This window comes from Mesoplodon densirostris, chromosome 4, assembly GCF_025265405.1.
Source record: "Mesoplodon densirostris isolate mMesDen1 chromosome 4, mMesDen1 primary haplotype, whole genome shotgun sequence".
Taxonomy (NCBI): Eukaryota; Metazoa; Chordata; class Mammalia; order Artiodactyla; family Ziphiidae; genus Mesoplodon; species Mesoplodon densirostris.
In genome coordinates this window covers 36,075,626-36,098,161 of record NC_082664.1, presented here as the reverse complement: position 1 = coordinate 36,098,161, position 22,536 = coordinate 36,075,626, and the positions used below count along the sequence as shown (strand labels likewise).

At 39.2% G+C, this 22,536-nt stretch overlaps 2 protein-coding genes across 4 annotated transcripts in view; one reads left to right on the top strand and one right to left on the bottom strand.

Annotated features, from left to right (window-relative positions):
• ATP6V1D (ATPase H+ transporting V1 subunit D) overlaps positions 1 to 3,144 on the bottom strand; it is a 20,376-nt gene extending 17,232 nt beyond the window's left edge. Inside the window, exon 1 of one of the 3 annotated variants that reach the window (XM_060095974.1) lies at positions 3,007 to 3,144. Coding sequence is in view for 1 of the 3 variants with exons in the window: in XM_060095973.1 (XP_059951956.1) it covers positions 2,504 to 2,544 (41 nt within the window). In the remaining 2 variants the exon portion in view is untranslated. Of the gene's footprint in view, positions 1 to 2,374; positions 2,465 to 2,503; positions 2,702 to 3,006 lie in introns of those variants that run through there. The other 2 variants (XM_060095973.1, XM_060095975.1) reach the window with 2 other exon arrangements.
• On the top strand, positions 2,847 to 22,536 carry EIF2S1 (eukaryotic translation initiation factor 2 subunit alpha). Its single transcript, XM_060095972.1, has 8 exons — positions 2,847 to 3,306; positions 7,301 to 7,549; positions 12,760 to 12,839; positions 14,628 to 14,779; positions 18,832 to 18,938; positions 20,298 to 20,395; positions 21,124 to 21,267; positions 22,281 to 22,536. Exons 2-8 carry the CDS (start codon positions 7,309 to 7,311, stop codon positions 22,404 to 22,406), a joined length of 948 nt encoding a protein of 315 aa, XP_059951955.1. The 5' UTR covers positions 2,847 to 3,306; positions 7,301 to 7,308; the 3' UTR covers positions 22,407 to 22,536.

The window sequence follows — 22,536 nt, the reverse complement described above, 5'->3', positions numbered from 1 at the left end:
ATTTCTTTTCTCATGAAATAGACAAATTTTAATTCTTGAGACTCAAAGAGTGACTTGCCCAAGGGCTTATAGCCAGTATGTAGGAGAACCTGGATGTGACTGACTTCTGTTGACTCCAAATCCTTCATGCCTCTTTTGCTTCCACTCTAAACTTGTTTTGCTCTCTCTGGTGCCTAAGTGGGTGACAGTCCCATTTCACGGGATAACACTGTAAGGTAGTAGTGTCTGAAAGAGAAGTCACTAGTGTATTTTCTAGCCTCGCTCTTTAAACACTTGTTCTTTTACAAGTTACAGAGCTGCCTGGCCCTACAAAAAATGTTTGACCTTCAGCTAGGATGATGACTTTGCTTCCAGCTGAATCAAAAACATCTGACTACATGACAAAGTACCTGCTGATAAGCCTTGGGGAAAATATTTAGAGAAGCAGTTACTTCCTGCACCTGATTTTCCTCTCAATTGGCAAGCTGAGTGCTCTAAAATAGCAATTTTCACCTTCACAAACCTATCATTCTTGTCTAAGCCCAAAGAGTGTATTTTCACCTCTTAGTCTCAAAGTAAAAACAAAACAAAATGTTAACATTCTGACTCCTATCAAAGATAAACACAGCCAGACATTAGTTAAAGCTGTGAAAACAGATATTATTCAGTAACCACTGACAGCAGGGGAAAGAGCTGAGCTCCTTTCTGATTGTGCACAGGTGATTAGGCATTTTAAAATGAGTGAGGAGAGTGATAGTGGACGCCAGTCAGAGAAAAATTCCAAAAGGTTGGGCATTGGAAATGCCATCAGGCCAGCTGTGTCTGCTAGCAGGCAATTAAGGAAGGGAGGGCAGGGGCATAGTCTCAGGTGTTGCATAGAACAAAGAGTAAATTCTGGCTGGATGAGTTTTCTCAAGCAGGCATTTTACTAGGGGCTGGAGTCATTCTAGGAACATAGCCTTAGACTACTAGAAGCCATGCTAGAGTCTGGTGTCTCTTAGGGCAGAGGTTTGGATGGAGTCAGTCTTTAAGTGCTGGGAGTTCTACAGTCCTCACTACCCCAGGGTAGTCCTGATCCTTATCTATTTGCCAGGCACTGCCTTTCTCCACAACTGACTTACTTCCCACCTAGGGCGAACAGCTATTAGAAAGTCAATAGGCGAAGGTAGAAACCAAACAAACAAAACCCCCTTCATTTCATTAAAAGCTGTAGCCACTCAGGTAGGTACAGAAATCTAGGTTTGGGGTTTAAATATAACTCTTATTTTAAAGCATCCTCAGATTCTCTGAGAAAAAGTCAAAATAAAGAAAAACAACAGAACACCCCCAAAGAGATAGGACCACAATCAAAAGATTTAAGTGTCAAAGCCAAAACTGATTTTCTGCTCCTCAGTGAAAAAAAGAGGAAAAGGAAGAGGGGGAGGGGGAGAGGGCAAATAAGAACAATCTTTACCTTCCACACGTTGTTAGGCACATCTGAGAAAACTTTAAATTTTTCTCCTGACAAAGAATTCAAGCCCAAAGAGAAAGGAGGCCACAACTGAACAGATTCCACGGCATGAGTTCATTCAGGTAACATTTTTTGTGGACCTTCTGTGGATTAATAATCAAGACACTTCTCATCCTGGAGAGAGCTCACAGTTCAGTGGTAAATATACATAAACAAATATGCACTTTACAATGTGATGGGTGATATTAACAGAAGTCTGAATGAGATGCAATGGTGACAGACAAAAGGAGTGCCTCGGAAATTCAGGTCTAGCTTCCCACCGCATGTGACATTTCAGGGGACCTTGGAAAATGAGTATGGGTATCCAAGATCAAACCTGACGCCCACTTTAGGGCGATTCGATTCAACCCCCAAATTGGCTTAGAAGCCTGCTTCCCACCGCAGTAGACTTCTCTTCTCAAAGCATTTATCAGGGCCTCCCTGGTGGCGCAGTGGTTGAGAGTCCGCCTGCCGGTGCAGGGGACGCGGGTTCGTGCCCCGGTCTGGGAAGATCCCACGTGCCGCGAAGCGGCTAGGCCCGTGAACCATGGCCGCTGAGCCTGCGCGTCCGGAGCCTGTAGTCCGCAACAGGAGAGGCCAAAACAGAGAGGCTCGCGTACCGCAAAAAAAAGCATTTATCAAACTTCGTCGGCTTGTCTATCCCTCCACTAAACTGTGAGCTCTGTTAGGGCAAGAGTGGCGACGATTCACAGTTATATAAATCCAGTGTCCGCATCAATAAGGGAATATGGAATGAATGGCTCGATTAATGACTAAAGTCAGCGGATCTCTACAAAAGCCAGCAGGCCGGGCGCCTGTTCTCACGGGCTGGACTTGCTCTGTCCAGTCTGGTCCACTCACAGGAATGTGTAAGGGGCCCCTCAGGGAGCCTCGCCCTGGACTCACGAGAAGAGACTGGAGACAGCTCAGGGTCGGCCCAGGAAACAAGGAGCCCCGCTGCTGGTCCAGGGTATGGAGGGACAGCGGTTCGGGCAGGTCTTCCTGAACACCTGTTCGTTCCATTCTTTTACTTACATTCTCGAGGGAAAGATTTCAATTCGGTCTTTGCCCGACATTCTGATGATGACTGTTCGGCCCGCGTCCCTGGCCGGGAAATCGCGGCTGCAACAAGCCCAGCCACTTGAGTCTTGCTCTACCTGAGTCAGCTGGTTGTGTCACGTGACACCCTGGCGTTGTTAAGAGGCAGCCAGGATACACCTTCACTTCCGCTTCCTGTCGGTAGGGGTTGGGGGTAGGGGTGTGGAGAAGGCGACACGAAGAAGGCGATGCCCGGATGTTGAAGCGCGCGCACCCCGGAACCGCCCCTCATTTCCGGTTCGTCTTCTAGCCCCCATCCCCACCCCCCCGCTCTCCAGCTCCCAGGCGGCTGCGCAGGGCGAGGCGAAAGAACAGGGAAGAGTACAATCCTTCTCTTCCTCCACTTTTCATCTTTGGTCACAACGCCACCTCATGGTTGACTAAAGCTTTCAGAGAGGATTTATTTTTCAGGGGCAAGGAATCAGAGTCCTCCCTCTTACCTGCGCCTTGAAGGTTACTTAGCGAAAGCTAAGGACAGCGAGAAAAAGTACTTTTCAGGTCTTCCTAAGGTCCACATTCTTCTTTGTTCTCGGAGGACCTGAACTCTATGGTCAGTGACGAAGAGGAGCCTCCATCCTGTTGGCGCTTGCGTGCTGAGAGGTGGTTCCGCATGCGCGGTGGGGTCGAGCGAAGCGCACGCTGAGCAGAGTCGGCGGCTGCTGCGGGTGGATCAAGTCAGGTCTCTCCGATTGAAGAGAGTGGCGCCGGACACCAGTGCGGGATTCACACACATACCTCAGGTGACTAGTCGCCCCGATCGGTTTCTCCAGGAATTCACTTTGGTTGTGTCCAGTGACATGGGTGGTCGGTAGAGGGTAGGCCCCGGGCTAACACCCCCTCCTTCTCCCGTCCCTGCGCGGGAAGTGTCTGCACACAGCTGCCACCGCCCGCCGGCTCCGTGTCGGTCTCCCCGTGTAGCAGAGGTGTCATGGTGCGAACGGAGGCCTCTCGTGAAGGGAGGCGGGCCGAGTGACTGAACAGCCCTTTCAGTGTGCTTCAGGTGGGGACGCCGTGAGGTGGGGCGGCCTTGGGAGAATGCCGTGACGCCCCCGCCCCGGGACGCGGAACACTTTGCCCTCTCCGGGCCTGAGAGTTCCATCCTTTTTTTTTTTTTTTCTTCCGCCCCAGCAAATACTCTAAATTGTAACCAGACCGGGCTCTTAAAGGAACCCGTTGATTGGGCCACGATATTGACAAGAGTTGGGTTAAAAAAAAAATCCAAGTTTGTTCATCTGATAAGTGATATTTAAAAAATCGAAGCTGCTATTGCCCTGTGTTGCTGGAGTGGTGCGTTTCTGGAGAATGAGTCGCTCCTTAAGATGAAACTAAAAGATCCTACTGAAGAGTTTATTACTCTTCGTATGGGTTTGCCGTGTTTCAGCACCGATGAGAACAGACTTGTAGAAATACGCGCTGTGATCTTACGGTTAAGCAGAACTAAAACACATAAGATACGGGAATTTTAGGTCCCTTTTGTCAACGCCAAACTTAGGCTACTTTAACGTTCATTAACAAGAAACATTGTTTCTTGGGGAAAAGGTGTAGCAAAGAAGTCTTGTCTTTTCTACCGATTTAAGCTGTTATCCAAGGGGAAAAAACATTGTAACTGTGTCTTTCAACAGTTTGGAATTACTTACATACTTACTGCCTCTTAGTTCATTGGATGCCAAATGACAGTTAGCGATTCTCAAAACATCTCAAAAAGATGCACAGTAATGTTTTTAGAGATGGGTGCTTCCTATTTCAATGACAGTGAACTAGTTTAAAAGCTTTATTTGTGTAGCACTTATGTAGTAAAAACGAGCATTCAGAACATAACTAAGTGTTAGAGCCGAATTAGAATGATCACGGGAGTTGCCTCTATCACATCATACTTTACTTTGGAAAAGAATATGGACTTCTGTATCCATTATGGCGACTTGACCATGCAGTGGTTTAAGAAGTCCTGCCTACTGTTTGACCAGGCAACATTACTGACATTGCAGGGTATTTGAAATTATCTTGGAGTTCAGTTCATGTATTTTGAAAGATGGGTGTTCTTTACTGGTGAACACATACTGTATTGTAGTACTCTGACATATTGAGGCTTTGTGGGTTAAACTCTAGAGTCAATGTCAGATGACCTGGATTTAGCTCCTGTTGTACTTAGTAAGCATTTGTCTTTGAGGAAGTCATTTAATACTTTATTTTAATAATAAAATAATTGTTTAATGAATTAAGTTACAAAATGGAAATGATACCTCCTTTGCCTTTTAATAGCTTATATTTGTATAGCACATTACACTTTCCAAATTTTATCACATGTATATTATTTCATTTGATACCCCCTACAAACCGGTGAAGTACATGGCACACACTAGAAACTACAGTTAATGGGAATGCATTTCCCAAGCAGCCACAGCTAGTAAGTAGGAGAGCGAAGTCTGGAACCCATGTCTAGAACTGTTCCCAAAGTCAGGCTATGCTACTTGCCTGACTTGAGGGCCCTATTGAGGGCGAAATAAAATAAGTCGAAGTGCTTTGAAAATTATGTAAAAGGGCTGATAGATACTTGGTGTGTGACTCCTATTTTCCTGACTGATTTTTTTCAAAGTTAGTGTTATTAGCATAATATTTCCATAAATAAGGAGATAGGTTCAAAATCTGTCAACCATTATGCAGGTTCTTTGCAAAGTAAATTTTTTTTGTACTCCACTACTGTCTTTTACTGTGAATGACATACCATTAGCAGTATTCCTTTATTTACACCGTCTATTGCAAAGAAACTTGTACCTCCTGAAGCATTAGCGTCTATATCTCCCTTCAGGATTCTTTTACACGATTGCCTATGTTCTTTTACAATCGAATTAAGTCTTGCTTCTCCAAAATTATTGGCTTTACTGTTTGAAGAAACTTGGTAAGTAAAAGTGGTTAGCACCTGTTAAATCTCTTAAAACTGTTTCATACATTTCCGTAACGTTTATTTTTATATCCAGTTTGAAACTTTTTCAGCTCTCAAATTTTAGTACTTTACATGCAGATATTTGACAACAGTTGTCCAAGAAAAAAAAAGCCCTGTTTAAAAATGAAACAACTAGCTCAGCTGTTTCTTGATGGGTAATTGAATGTCTACTTCCCTTTATTTGCTAAATCCCTGTTTTGTCAAGCTTCAAAGATATCTCTGCCACTATTATTAATATGCAGCTTTATTTTTTGTTATACAGGATAGGTTAATACTAAAAGTTTGCACTAATTTATAGTTTATGTTCCAGCTCTGAATATGTACATTGATAGTGCTTTTTTATTTAAGATGTTTTACTGATTGTCATGTATTTATCAGTGATATTGAGAGAAAATATAGCCTGATGTATAAGACACAAACTATGGATTCAAACTTCATATGTTCAAATTTTGACTGTCACTTGTTAGCAGTATATGACAAAACAAGATGCTTAACCCATGCTTCATGTTTTTAATCTATAAAATGGGGAAGACTAGGAGGAAAGTGATACCTCAGGGAGATAGGCAGTGGCCAGATAATATAGGACCCTGTAGGTAGTGGAAAAATGTATAACTCAGTGGATAAGCCACTAGGAAGAAACATGTGGGTGCAGGTAGCAGTTCTCAAACTGCTCTGAAGCAGAACTCTGGTGTTCTATGAGCTGAATGTAGGTGTTCGGTCTTTAAGATAAGTAATGACAGTCTTATTTCCCAATTAATAAGAAAAAAAATAAGTTAGTAGGTGAAGTTTCACAAATTTTTCATAGGACCTTAAGTCTTATTATTGCCTGTCTTCTGAGCTTTGACAATAGTAAATTAGTTAAGGTTAGCAGAAAAACATGAAAATTATCAACTATGATTAGTTTGAGAGCTTCCTTTTAAAAATGTATTTCTACATATAGTATGATTTTAGGCCTGTGGGTCATAAAAGGAGTGGTGTTGAAAGTAGCTTGTGTGGATCAAAGGGAATAGTTTAAAATATATTTAATGTGTGGAGGTTAAGAGAAACTTGAACTTTATAGTAGTGGGAATCCATAAAGCTGTTCTCGAGCTTGGGTGTAACTATTCAACAAAAGAGAAGAATATTTGGGAGTAATGGGAAAAGTGGAAGCTAAAAATTGTGGTAATTGTGAATTAAATTCAAGTTTGTTTTAAGAGGAAAAAAATTCAGAAAGAAGGATACATTTTAGTTAAATTTAGTGTTTTTTGTGATTAATAAATTTTTTGTTTTTGTCTTGACATGTGATACTATAATTTTGGCTATAATAAATAATAGAGTATATCATTTGACATATGGTTAGGGTTAGGATTTAATTTGTTGGAAGGGTCTTCCCTTCATATAGTCGGCTGTAGCGTATCTAGTCTTAGCTGACTTGGAGGAAGAGTAGCTTTAGTTTTTCTGACAGGTTTATAATAGTAGTGATGCTTCCTATCATTTGTTATTTCTTAAAGTATTAAAATAATATTTTACTCTTAAGTTATACCTTTAATCCTTCAGTGTCAGAACTTTGTAAATGGTCATTATTTTTTGTGATTCCTCTGAAACTGATGGTAGAGAATCACGCAAGCCTTACAAAAATGTGGAGCAAAATAAAAATTAAAGCTTGGTTCCTGAACATTCCTCTGTTTTCTGGTACCATTTAAGAAGTTTAAAGAGGGAAGAAAACCGATAACTTCTTCCAGTGGCAAGATGTGGAAAATTGACATTTTAAAATTTTGACCTTAACTGAACACTTACTTGATTCTTTTGTTCAGATTGCAGAATGCCGGGTCTAAGTTGTAGATTTTATCAGCACAAATTTCCTGAGGTGGAAGACGTAGTGATGGTGAATGTAAGGTCCATTGCTGAAATGGGAGCTTATGTCAGCTTGCTGGAGTACAACAACATTGAAGGCATGATTCTTCTGAGTGAGTTGTCCAGGAGGCGTATCCGTTCTATAAACAAACTCATCCGAATTGGCAGGAATGAATGTGTGGTTGTTATCAGAGTGGACAAAGAAAAAGGTAAATGAGAGAAAGATTTAAAATAATTTATATTTTAAAAATTTATATTTACTTATTAAATATAAATTTATATTTAATATATAAATATTCATATATTAAATAATTTATATCTGGAAATTTTTGATTTAAATGATTTATTTTAATATATATTTTTTGTAAATTGCCTACTGAAGTAAAAAAAAAAAAACCACCTCCTTTGGTCCTTAAACTCTTTTACATACAAAGTTGTTAGAGAAGGGTGCCATGCCAGTTAACCATCTAAACAAGACCTTTTAAGTTAGTAGTGGGGGGTTTTTTTCTTTTTTTGGTGGTGTTTTTTTTTTTTTAATTAATTTTATTTATTTATTTTGGCTAAGTTGGGTCTTTGTTGCTGTGCGCGGGCTTTCTCTAGTTGCGGTGAGTGGGGGCTACTCTTTGTTGCGGTGCATGGGCTTCTCATTGCAGTGGCTTTTGTTGCAGAGCATGGGCTCTAGGCATGCGGGCTTCAGTAGTTGTGGCTCGTGGGCTCTAGAGCGCAGGCTCAGTTGTGGTGCATGGGCTTAGTTGCTCCATGGCACGTGGGATCTTCCCGGACCACGGCTCGAACCTGTGTCCCCTGCATTGGCAGGCAGATTCTTAACCACCATGCCACCAGGGAAGCCCAGTAGTGGTTTAATTAGTACATCCCAGGACTAGTTTTTGTGAGCCAAGTAACTTGAATTTTATTCCCAGAGGTTATCAGGATCTTGATAATTGACTCATTGCCAAACTCACCAAACTCAGAGAGACAAATAAGCAAACCAGAGTACTAGTTCATTCATATTTGTCAGGTGCCTTTTTATTGATTTAGAGTTAGATTAGTAATCAGGTTATTGAATAAGTGATGGAAATTGGGCAAAGGTAAGTGGATTTTAGGAATATTTTTTATGTCTTTAAAAAAGCAATATACTGCAGACACACACCCAAAACCCAATATTGTATGTCTCTGGTAATCAGAATGTTTGTGACCCCCCAGATCCTTTGGGATCCTTCCGGCAGAGATGAATAGGTATTCATTTATTTATTCTTTGGGTGCCCCTTTTTTGGACCCCATGTAAATCTTCACCTTTGTGAACACAATTTTTCTAAATATATTGTATAATACCATTGAGTAGATTTTGTCTTTAACTGGCTTAATATAGTTAAGATAATTTGTTTCAGTCATCTTACTATAGTTTGTTAGGTTTTAGTTTCAGGCAAGTGGTTACCGTCATGCTTAAAAGACCAGTCAGTCACCCTGACTGAGCTTGGCTTTCTGAATCTCCTCAGCCATCTAGTTAATTGATACTTCTGCAAATGAATAATTTTATACATAACTGACTTTTTTTCTGATTATAATCTTAGACAATAAACTTTCGAGGCAGCTTATATTACCCCTTAGGTGGTGCTACCACTTAGCACATTGATTATTCTAAATGCTTTGATATGACTGACTTGTGGCACCCTCCCCAGCTTCCATTTATTAAACTGCTTGAAGACTGAGATTATTCCTTAAACCTGTGTTTCGTTGTTGCTCCAGTAGGACCTCGAATGGTGTCTTATCTTATATTGCTTTCCTGTTATATGAAATATATACACAAAAAGAAATCAAATACATTTTCAACTGTCGTCAGAAAAAGTGAAAGGGTAAACCTGTATAAGTACAGTATTTACATGTAAAAATTTATTTTCATAATAGCATTGTTTTTACAATGTTAATTAAAAACAAGAAACAACAATCTAGATTGTGGTTATATAAATCATGACACAACCAAGCAAGGCAATTTTTTTTTTTTTTTTTTTTTCCGGTATGCGGGCCTCTCACTGTTGTGGCCTCTCCCGTTGCGGAGCACAGGCTCCGGACGCTCAGGCTCAGCAGCCATGGCTCACGGGCCCAGCCGCTCTGCGGCACGTGGGATCTTCCCGGATCGGAGCACGAATCTGTGTCCCCTGCATCGGCAGGCGGACTCTCAACCACTGCGCCACCAGGGAGGCCCCAAGCAAGGCAATTTAATACAGAATGGGATCTGAATATTCTGATATGAAAAGATCTCCAGGGTAAGATAAGAAAAAAAGCAAAGTGCAGAAGATCTATAGAGGGGATCCATTTCTGTTACTAGAAGATTAAGTCCTATTGGATAAACCATTCATCATAACTGCTATAAACCCTAAACAAGTATCTGAACAGGTGGTAAAAATTACTCAAGGAGAATGGGAGCAACCAAAAGCAGGCTGAAACTGAAGGCAGGTTGACACTTGGAAGAAAGGAACTGCACTGGATAAATTTTACAGCTTTTTGACTGAGTGCATGTTACAGATAACTTCCAAGCAGGGCATCGAAAATTCTAGGGGAAAACCTACAGTCTTAATGGCTTGAGAGCCAGACATGAGAGTTCTGGACAACCACAACAGTTGGAAAGTAGTGATAGGGATTAGAGAAAGGAGAGACACAGAGGGAGAGCCCCCAAGTGTATATATAAATTCTGATGAACTCTCTGGCCAGCCCGTGAAACTAGTAATACACAGGGTAGACTGCAGCCCAATAGGGTAAAAATCTAAACAAATTTGTTTGCTTTCCATCTGGGGAGACAGAGTTTATAGTTTTGAATTCAGACAAGCTAACTGCTAAAACAAAAATTCAGTATCCTTGGGAATTCCCTGGCAGCCCAGTGGTTGGGACACCTCACTTTCACTGCTGAGGGCGTGGGTTCAATCCCTGGTCGGGAAACGCAAGCCATGCAGAGCAGCCAGAAAAAAAAAAAGAAAAAATTCAGTGTTCCTAAGAGGAACCTAAAGGAATTCACAGTGTGCCACATATCTTTCCTAATGTCAAGGATACAACTCACATTGCTAAATAGTTGAAGAAACAGGAAAATATGACCCATACAAAAAAGGTAATCAATGGAGACTGACCTAGAGATCACCCTAATGTTGGAATTAGCAGATAAGCATTTTAAAGTAAATGTTATAACTGCTCAAAGATATTAGGAAAATATGCTTAATAGTGAATGAACAAAATGAAATCTCAGTAGATAAATTAGAAACTCTCATAAAGAACTAAATATAAATTCTAGAAATGAAAAATATAATATCTAAAAAATTCACTGGATGGGCTAACAGCAGGTAAAAGATGACAGAAGGCTCCTTGAAATTTGAAGGTAGTTCATTTAAAAAGAACCAATCAGAAGAACTGAGAAAAAAAAAATACAGCCTGTCAACTATCAAAAGCTGTATTCCAAAAGAAGGGGAGAAAAAGAAAGAACAGAAAATATATTTGAAGAAACCATGGCCAAAAGTTTCCCATATTTGCTGGGGAAAAAAATGTTTATGTATTAGAGAAGCCCAGCAAACCTGAAGCAGGATAAATACTAAGACCACATTTAGGCATACCAAACTATTGAAAAACAGAAAATTCAACGTAGCCAGAGGAAAATGATGTTATTTATAGGGGAACAGTAATACAAATTACTGTGGCATTCTTACTGGAAATAATGAAGGTCAGAGCATTGAATGATATCTGTAAAACACTGAAAGAACACTGTCAAACCAGAATTCTGTATTTGAAGAAAATATTCAACAACAAAAATCAAATGAAAACATTTTCAGGTAAATAGAAACTAGGGGGATTTATTACCAGGTAAGACCTACATTATAAGAGATGGTAAAGGAAGTTGTTCAGGCTGAAGAGCTGTGATGGCTGAAATGGAGAATATGTGGGTAAATGTAAAAAGCCATTTTCACCCTCTTTATTCTTCTTTTTTTTTTAATGGGGGTGTAGTTGATTTACAATGTCATGTTAGTTTCCAGTGTACAGCAGAGTGAATCAGTTACATACATATATCCACTCTTTTTAGATTCTTTTCCCATATAGGCCATTACAGAGTAATGAGTAGAGTTCCCTGTGCTATACAGTAGGTCTTTATTAGTGATCCATTTTATATGTATAGTAGTGTGTATATGTCAATCCCAATCTTCCAGTTTATCCCTCCCCCCACCATCCCCTGGTAAACATAAGTTTGTTTCTACATCTGTAACTCTGTTTCTGTTTTGTAGATAAGTTAATTTGTACCCTTTTTTTAGATTCCACATATAAGCGATGTCATGATATTTGTCTTTCTCTGTCTGACTTACGTCACTCAGTATGACAATCTCTCCATCCATCCATGTTGCTGTAAATGGTGTTATTTTGTTCTTTTTTATGGCCGAGTAATATTCCATTGTATGTATGTACCACATCTTCTTTATCCGTTCCTCTGTTGATGGACATTTAGGTTGCTTCCATGTCCTGGCTATTGTGAATAGTGCTGCAGTGAGTATTAGGGAGCTCCCTCATAATTCTTTAAAATACATTTAACTACTTGTCTCATTGTGTACCCATGGGACTTTTATTTATGGAGGTGACTGGTGACATGGAGAGGCCAATGCCATTGAAAGAACATTTTTATTATTAAAGTTTCCCAAGAGATGGGGACCCAGCATGCCATGCAAAGCCACATGAGGAAGCACCGGTTTTGATCAGGAGGTAGAAGGAGCAATGGGAAAGCCTAGGCCAGAGCTCTTATTGAGGTTTCCATGACAAAGGCAAGGCAGGTCGGCGTAAACAGTTTAGGGTTGGCTCATTTGAATAGTTTGGGCAGGGCTTGGTGCATTGGGGCTGTCCCTAGGTGTCTGGTACCTGGCTCTATGCTGGTTTAGGGCGTGGGATAATATTGACCTGCTGTGTGGAACTTTGATTAGATGATTGGGGGTATGGGCTCTAGATTGGTTGATTTGCATGTTAAAGGCTGCTCCCATTGAGGCCTTTGCCAACTCTAAGAATTGGCTAGTGCCAGGCAGGGAAGTCTCTTCCCCAGTCAGCCAGGCCACAGATGTCAGAGCATCAAGAATACAGAAAATATAGTTAATGCAGTTGACCCTGTGATGAATGGATGCCAAATAGACAAATACAGGGTCTTTTGGCTTTAGCTCTCATTTGGATAATTGAAAATTATTCCCTCCACTAAGGTAATAGAATATGCAGTTACATGATGATAAAAATTCATTTCTGAAAACAAAAATCTCTTATCTTGTACTTTTTATGCAGTATTTTGTTGATACGATTTTAGTGGGGAATAAGTGTAGGTATGCCAACCCAACAATCTGGTGGTGAAAATTGTCACAGTGATTCTTTGGCACCTAGACAGAGATAATTTTTTCAAATTTTTCTCATATAGGATATATTGATTTGTCAAAAAGAAGAGTTTCTCCAGAGGAAGCAATCAAATGTGAAGATAAATTTACCAAATCCAAAACTGTAAGTTGATTTTTTAATCAAATTAGTCCACTATTTGATGTGTTTAATAAATAATCTGCATGGTGTGTTCCTGGCAGAAACAAAACCTACATTTTCTGTAACAATATTACCATTTCTTATTCTGTGTTACATAGAAAAACAACTTGAAGACTTTATTTCAAAAGAGTATGACTTCAGTGTTCTTGTCTCATGACGTTACTACCTTAAAGCATCGCTTGATGTGTAATATTCTCAAATCAGTATTGGACCATTAGTGTTTTTAAGCTATTTTAGGTTAAAATAACTATGGGTGATTTCAGCTGATTGGGCTTGTCGCAGCATGTAGTTTTTGATTTTCACCTCTGTTCTGGGATAAGGATCACAGAGACAACCAGCTATTGTTTGTTAAGAATGAGCAAAGGTCGGGCTTCCCTGGTGGCGCAGTGGTTGAGACTCCGCCTGCCGATGCAGGGGACACGGGTTCGTGCCCCGGTCCGGGAAGATCCCACATGCCGCGGAGTGGCTGGGCCCGTGAGCCATGGCCGCTGAGCCTGCGCGTCCGGAGCCTGTGCTCCGCAGCGGGAGAGGCCACAACGGTGAGAGGCCCGCATACCGCAAAAAAAAAAAAAAAAAAAAAAAAAGAATGAGCAAAGGTTTGTAAAATGTCTTTGAATCCAGAAAAGCAAGGCAGGGCCTGTTACTTAGTGTGGTTCTCCACCCCACCCCTCACCCGCCTTGGTTTTTTTCCTTTTCTTATTAGTTTTGCTGTAATTTCCTCAGTAAGCACTGATAAAGCAAGGACAGTCATTTCTTCATTCTCATCTTTCTGTATTTTTCTGTTCTCTGGTCCTATTTAGATTTTCCTTTATTCCCTAGATCCTCAGTACTTATTGGCAGTTTCCATTGGTTCTGTTTTCTCTACCCTTCTCTTGTGTCTTTTGTTCCTCTGCCATGTGTGTTTCTGTCCTCAAGATAAAATGCCAAGAAAACAGTGTTTACATGAAGAAAAGATTTTTAAAATCTTGCTTAACCCCAGTAAAAGAGAGTATAAATCTAAAAGCCATCAGACCATTACCCAAGTCTTTCAAGTCCCACCAAGTCCAGATTTGAGAAGCACTGCTCTAGGAAACTTCCATTTTGTTTTGTTCCCCTAGGATATTGTAAAATGAGCATAATAGATCTTATAAGGATAATAAGATGATAGAATGAAATAGCCAATGTTAGTGCTTTTCCTCACTCAGATTTTGTGTGTAATTAACATGAAGGCCTCTTTATACTCTTTCTCTTCTTTAAGCCCTTTTATGTTTAGGAAAAGAGTTTGGCAGCAGTGGGTAGGAAGTGGGTAGGATTGAAGGATAACTGTTAGATGATAACAGAGCAAAAGAAATAATAAAATCTCCATCCAGGTTCCATGCTCTCATGGAGTAGTAATAATAATATCTTACATTTTGATCTGTAAGAACTCGCTACAGTAAAAAGGAAAGATACTAGGATCTCCCTTTCCAGATGAGGAAATATATTCAGAGAGGTTTGTTTGTCCCAGAATTGACTTGATCTGGGTCTTAGGTTATAAATGCTATACTACTTGTACTTGTTACACCCACTTGAGTTCGTTATTATGGAAAAGCGAATATTTCTCTATGGAGAAAGAATTTGTTGTGTGGTGATCTTTTGTTGTTAAGGAATTAGTGTAGTCAAATTAACCAAATGTTTGTTTTTATATGCTATCTACTAAAATGTAAAAATATCTATTTTTTTTAATATAGATCTCTTACCTTTGAATTGTTGAGCTCTTCATTTTGTTTCTAGGTTTACAGCATTCTTCGTCATGTTGCTGAGGTCTTAGAATATACCAAGGACGAGCAGCTGGAAAGCCTGTTCCAGAGGACCGCTTGGGTCTTCGATGACAAGTACAAGAGACCCGGATACGGTGCCTATGATGCATTTAAGCACGCAGTCTCGTAAGAACACCTTCTTAGCTCTGCTTCTCCATTGATACTACAGCTGCTGGGTCTAGCACACAAGTTGAGAGCCTGACATTTAATAGCACAACATTCATGTTTTAAGTCCTTGCCAAATTTAGATTAAAATATTTTAGTATAATAGGCCCATGATATGGGCCAGTCCTATAAAGCCGAGCCTATATGGTTTGGTACACCATAGTGATGTAGTTTTGTAAACCATATGGTTTCATCTCACACTACTGTCTTACATACTTTCCTCTCCTAATTTTGTTACTGTCCTAGGTGACTTCAGGGCCAACATAGATGTTTTGTTTAAAACTTGTTTTCTTTACCTCAGTGCCTTAGACCTTCAGCCCACGCCACATTAGCTAGTCTTCCATATGGCCTGACCCTGGGTCTTACTGTCACCAGGATTTGCTCTGTCTCCGAAACCTTTAATTCACACATTCTGTTCTTTCACCACAGCCTCCTGTCCTTCCAGCTCCCCCAGTTAGTCCTATTCTGTGTCATTTTAATTCTTATTATTATCAGGCTCTGATTCCAAACCTTTTTTTTCTCCCTTTTTCACCCTTTCCTGCCTTCTCTTTCTTATTCAGCATAGACACACCATGGTCCATCATTTCAGCAGCTTTCTTGCCAGTGTCATGAGTTTTGCCCTGTTTTTCCTTCTGTTACATCCAGCCTTGGAGCGATGTTCCTGCCTTCTCTGCACTTGTAGACTGCTGGGTGCTGCTAGGAAAAACCACAGTCTTGCAGGTTGGTGCCACTGCATATTCATGGTCTCCAACCTCAGCTGGGCCTTAACTGCTGCCCCACATTCTCTTTGCTCCTGGTCACTTCTTCCTCTCATCCTTAGATTGGCTGTTTTAGAACTTCTCCACACTTCCTCAGATACCCACTCTGTCCCTCTCCTCTCACTCTCACCTGGTGCGCTCACTACCTAAAAAAGAAAATAGAAGCCATTGCACAGGATCACCTCTACTTCCTTCCACTTTCTCAGCCAACTTATCTCCATCCCACCTGTCACTACCTCCTGTGCTTCTGTCATACTGGAATTCGGATCCTTCCTGCTCTCAAAGTAATCTTACCACCTATGCCCAGCTATTCCTAAGGGATGTCTTTCCATCTACTCTTCCCTCTCTTGGGTCTTCAGCCTTTTTCTTTATTGGTTTTGCTCCATCAGCATAAAAATATGCTCAGATTTCTCCCATTTATACTAAAAACGAACTTTTCAACCTCCCCTCTCCTTTCTCCTGTCACAAGCACTGTGTCCTCTCTTTTTAACAGCCAGATTTTTTAAGTTCTCTGTACTTACTGCTCTACTTCTGCACCTCCCAGTCCTTGCTAGATGTTAATACCTCACAAGCAGCCTCACCACTGCGTTGTTACTTCCCCAGCCCTTGTGCTGCCAAGGGTGATTGGTCTCCTCAGCCCTCAGAATGGCCAAGTGGGGCTTAGAACTGTTAGAACCTCCATCAGGCCTACTCATCAGAGGCTCCAAATACCTTCTAGTTTACCCCCTCCCCTCATGTGACTTTTTTTTTTTAATATCACCTTGTGGGAAAGGTGAGAATAATAATAACAGCTAACATTTATATAATTCTCACAACAACCTATGGTATAAGTGTTATTATTATTCCTATCTTATAGATGAGGAAATTGAGACGAGATTAAATTGTCCAAGTTCACACAGCTACCAAATGGTAGAGCCTCAAACACAGGCATTGTAGTTATGCTACAGAGCTTATGCTATTAACCATCAAGCACTGCTTTGTATTTCTGTCCTCCCTGACTTCAATCCTGGGCTCCTCAGTCAGTACACGTCTTACCTTTGTTTGCTGTCATTATCAGCCCCGCTGACCTCTCTAGCTTCTGCCTCCACCCCTTCTCCGTTACCACTCTGCAGTCTTAACAAATAACAGGTTACACGAATTAACATTCATCTTAACGAATTAACATTCATCACCATTCACATTCTTTTCTTGCTTCATCAGACATGTTGCAACTGTCCAGATTTAACTCATGATAATTCTGTGCCACATGTGCTTCATTTTTTTTCCTCTTAATTAAATAATTAAATAGAATTTCTGAGATTGTTGGAAACAATATTTTATTCCTCCCAAGCCATTCTGGTCACTTAACAGTGGTAACCACTATTCTGAAATTAGTATGTATCATTATCATTTATATACATATACATGTGTGGGTAGGTTATGAAAAGTATGTATAGAATCTTTTTTATGTTTAAATATTTAATTTGTTTAAACAAAAAAATAAATTTATCTTATCATTGTAACATTTTCTGTACTTTACATTTTTACTCGTAATGCTATTATTATTGACCAGAATTTCTCCAAATTGATAGATGTATGCCTACTTCATATTAATTTCTATATAGTATTTCGTTGTGAGAATATGCTTTATTTGTTCCTCTATAAAGAGATTTTTACATAATCCCCTCTGCTCTTTTATCCCCCTACTTTTCAAAACTGCTATGACGAATGTCCATGTTCACGTCTCTCTGTACAATGTTTGGGAATTTCTAAGATACTTAGGAATAGAATTGTTGGGTCATAGGATTGATTATTTGCACCTTTAAATTTACTTAGTTTTGCCAAAGTACTCACCATATTGGTTCTACAATTTGTATTTCCTCTTCATCAACATTTGGTATATATCTCAGATTTTTTTTTTTTTGGCAAACTGATTGATGTACAATAGTGTCTTGTTTTGATTTGCATTTTGCTGGATGTTGGTAAAGTTAACAGCATTTCATATGTTTACTGACCATTTGTATTTTTTCTGTGAAACATCTGTTTATCTCATTTCCTCATTTTCTGTTGGTTTGTCTTTCAGTTATTTCATAACTTTCTTAAAACTTTAAGTTCTACCTTAGCTCGTTAAAATCCTAGCATTCTTTTAGTCGTCATTTCATTTTTTCCATTTGTTCATTCGTTCAGCAAACATGCCAGTGACTAAGACCGTGGTCCCTGTTTGTGGCACTTACGAGGGTTAGATGAAATGCCACTTGACCCATGAAGCCTTTCCTGACCCCACTAATATCTTCCTCTCCTCACCCCCAGGGATGCACTTTTGTTTGTTTGTTTGTTTTTAATTTTTTCCATGTTTTTGTTCTTTTTAAGCTCCTCGAAGCAGGGACTGCTAATTACATGGAAATGCTTAATTATAGTGGGATGTGAGATGTATAGGCATAACTCATTTTATTGCACTTCGCATATACTGTGTTTTTTTTTTACAAATTGAAGGTTTGTGGCAATGCTTCATAAAGCAGGTCTGTTGGCGCCAGCTTTCCAACAGCGTTTGCTCACTTCATGTCTCTGTGTCACACTTTGGTAGTTCTTGCAATATTTTAAAATTTTTCATTATTTTGTTACTGTGATCTGTGATCTTTGATGTTACTATTGCAAAAAGATCACATCTCCCTGAACACTCAGATGATGGTTACCATTTTTTTAGCAATAAAGTATTTTTAAATTAAGTTATATACATTTTTTTAGACATAATGCTATTGAACACTTAATAGACTACAGTATAGTGTAAACATAACTTGTATGCACTGAGAAACCAAACATGTGACTCACTTTATTGCTATACATGCTTTATCGTGGCAGTCTGGAACTGAACCCGCAGTATCTTCGAAGTATGCCTGTATAGGAGACATTTTATTTTAAATTGCTTGCTTTAGCCAGATCTCTAAAATTTTTCTTTTAATAATAATCAATTGGATGTTTTCTGTTTGTCATACAGGCCTAAGTGCTTTACTTGCATTTTCTCATTTAATACTACAATCCAGTGAGATACACTGTTTTCATTCGCATTTTACATATTTGGAAATTGAGGTCTAGAAAGGCCCCAAAACACATAGTGATTAAATTGTGACTCTAGGATTTGAACTCTGATTCTGACACTGAAGGCTGTGCTCTTAAACATTATTCTCTGGTGTTATGTTTGATGTTCTAATTATCAGTAAAGTAACCTTGACATTTTGTTTTGTGTATGTTTGTGTTGTTTTTTTTTTTAATTATCAGAGACCCATCTATTTTGGATGGCTTAGATTTGAATGAAGGTGAACGGGAAGTACTCATTAACAATATTAATAGGCGTTTGACTCCACAGGCTGTCAAAATTCGAGCAGGTAAATGATTTTTTAAATGATGTTTAAAATATTTTGCATGTACCAAAAAAGCTGTTACATAATGAGCCTCACCAAAGAATATGTTGCTACATCACCATCTACCTTTTTCTAAACGTTTTTCATAACAAGAAAAGTTAAAGAAATTAAGTTATCTTTGCTTTTACTGAATCATAAAATACATATATATTGACGCAAGTAAATGAGTTCAGCTAACCTTAAGTTAGCCTGATTTTTGGGGCATGGGGGGTGGCGATTATTTTGTTTTAGTGCATGCTTTAAAATTCCAACAGTCCAGTAATATCCTCCCAGGCCTCTGGATTAACCACTGTTGTTAGTTTGCAATATATTCTTTCAGCAGAGATTTTTCCTATACACATATGGTGTATAGGAATGTATCCTGTTTATATTCAGATGTAAATTTTTATGTTTTTATAAGGATGGGGTCATACTATGCAAAATTTTCTTCAACTAGCTTTTTCCACTTGGTGTATCATGGCTGCCCTTTCATGTAGAACATGGGGATCTTTCTCATTTTGAATAGTTAAGTAATATTCCATAGAATGATAAACCTTGATATAAGCCAGTCTCCTCTTGATGAGTGTTTAGGTTGTGCCAGTCTTTTTACAGCAGTTGACCCTTGAGCGACGTGGGGGAGTTAGGGTCGCCCACCCTCTGCACAGTCTAAAATCCACATATAACTTAGCCCTCCGTATCTGTGGTTTCGAGTCCAAGATTCAACTACCATGGTTCGTGTAGTGTTGTAGTGTTTACTGTTGAAAAATTCTACTTGTAAGCAGACCATGCAGTTCAACTCTGTATTGTTCAAGGGTTAACTGTATTACAAAAAACACTGCAAATTAACACCCTTATACACATACACTTACCCATTTATACAAGTGTTCGGTAAGGCAGATTCTTAAAAGTAGGATTGCTGGGTCAGAGGGTATGCAGTTTTCAAGCTGTTCTAAACAATTTGTGGTGATTATTTCGTTCAGTCTTCATCACACTCCTCCTTATCTCCATTTTACAAATAAGGAACTGAAGCACAGAGGGGTTGAAATCATGACTTTTAACCCAGACATAGCCAGAATTCAAGGTGTTTGTTAAATTTCTCTGTTTTTTTTATAGTTTTATCATTCAGGGGCTTGATGTGAATGAGAAGATACAATTTCAGTGCATATTCAGATATTTTTAATTATGAAAATTAATGGCTGGGATTGATTTCTAATTGAAAGGATGATGAAAGCTTTCATACGTATTTGAATACTAGTGTATTTGTCACGTCTCTGATTTCTTTTAAACCTCTAAAAAAATTTTTGCATTTTTTGGGTATAAGCTTTTGAATTTTTATAATTTTAGATATTGAAGTGGCTTGTTATGGTTATGAAGGCATCGATGCTGTAAAAGAAGCCCTGAGAGCAGGTTTGAATTGTTCTACAGAAACCATGCCCATCAAGGTGAGTAGTCAGTTTTTTCCCTTCCTGATAAACCAAAATCACCTAAACCAAATCAAACCAGATTTTTTTAATGATCATGTTTCATAACAAATGTTATGAAAAGTGGTTCTTGATATTTCTAGGAGATGTTTACAATTATGTGTAGGCTTTTTGTTGCAGCTACTGCTACTGTCACAGTGGATGGAGATTCCTGTTGGTATTTAGTGCCAAGGGGCCAGCTATGCCAAACCTCCTTTACAGTAAAGAGTCACTGTGCCCATAATGCTCATAGAATCTTGAAAAGAGCAACTTATTCTCTCATATTCACACAGAGCTTTCAAGAGGTTTGCCTTGAATCTTTCATTAGTGATAAAATTAACTGGATGGTTGTTATTCAGAATCTCATAGAAGAATTTCTTCTATCAGTTTAGTTTGGAACCAAACAGGAATTTTAGAGACAAATTATCCATTGTGCCAATGATAGCTATAGTTAGTTTAGCCACCAAAGACCCAGAAGTCATAATCCTTCATATTTGGTATTGCAGTAGCCTGTTTATACTACTGGATTAGATCATAGTATCAGTTAGCTTCGGCTACTTTAACAAACTACTCCAAATTGCTGTGCTGCAGAATTGGGAGTAAGTTTTGGGGTGATTTGTTGTTAAAGCAGATCAGCAAAACGATTCTCGAACATCCTCATTGTTGTGTGTTGTATATGTACATTCATAATTGAATTTTGTCTTCCTTAGATTAATCTAATAGCTCCTCCTCGGTATGTAATGACTACAACCACCCTGGAGAGAACAGAAGGCCTCTCTGTCCTCAACCAAGCTATGGCTGTTATAAAAGAAAAGATTGAGGAAAAGAGGGGTGTCTTCAATGTTCAAATGGAGGTGAGGTCAATACTGGGGTTTTTTGCCTCATGCTTAAAGTTCTTAAGAAATTTAAATGATCTAAATGATTTGCATTCTAAAATATCTAATCGGAGTCATTTTAAAACATGAGATACATTTAAGATTACAACTCCCCTAAGCATAAAATAATCATTGACTCAGTTCCTAAAAGGGTTTTTATAAGTAAATAAGAACTGTCATGGGATGGTTATTCAGGACTGTGGTCACTGATCCCCCAAAAGGAAAAAAATATAGACAATGAAAATAAATGATTGGTTATTGCCAGAATTTAATGTAGAATGCTTAAAATTTGATTTCAGAATTAAAAACAAGAATAGTCTCGGGCCTCCCTGGTGGCGCAGTGGTTGAGAGTCCGCCTGCCGATGCAGGGGATACGGGTTCGTGCCCCGGTCTGGGAGGATCCCATATGCCGCGGAGCGGCTGGGCCCGTGAGCCATGGCCGCTGAGCCTGCGCATCCGGAGCCTGTGCTCCGCAACGGGAGAGGCCACAACAGTGAGAGGCCCGCATACCGCAAAAAGGAAAAAAAAAAAAAAAAAGAATAGTCTCATACTTTCCTCATCTCAACAAGAACAAAAACTAATTTTCATATATAATTTTCAAAACAATTTCTTCTGTGGAAAGGAATAGTAAGTAATTTATTTTGAAGCCAGAAGATGCATTTTTACAGGACATCTTTTTGTATATTTGAAAGATACAGCCACTGCAATTATTTTCATATGTTTTCCGTTCTAGCTTGTTAGAAATTACAGAAAATGTATTAGGTTTTAATATATATGTTTTCTTTTCCTGTATTGTCTTACTCTCATAAATTTCTTTTATTATTTATCTCATGGAATTTATTGGTGATATTTCAGCACTCAAAAGTGGATAGGGCAGAGTTGTTAGCAAAGTGTTTTTTTAAGAGTTAAAATACCAGGCAGTAATACTATTGAAATTGAATTTGTGTACTGTTTAACTACTTCACTTCGAAATTGTGCCTCTGCTTCCACAGCCCAAAGTGGTCACAGATACAGATGAGACTGAACTTGCAAGGCAGCTGGAGAGGCTTGAGAGAGAAAATGCCGAAGTGGATGGAGATGATGATGCGGAAGAAATGGAAGCCAAAGCTGAAGATTAACTTTGTGGGCAACAGAGTCCAGTTTAAGGAACACAAAGCAGCCTTCCTGGCTGTTAACCCTAGACTTGAAAGTTTTCCAGTATTGAAAACTTCAAAGCTGAATATTTTTTATTTCGAAGTATTTAAATGT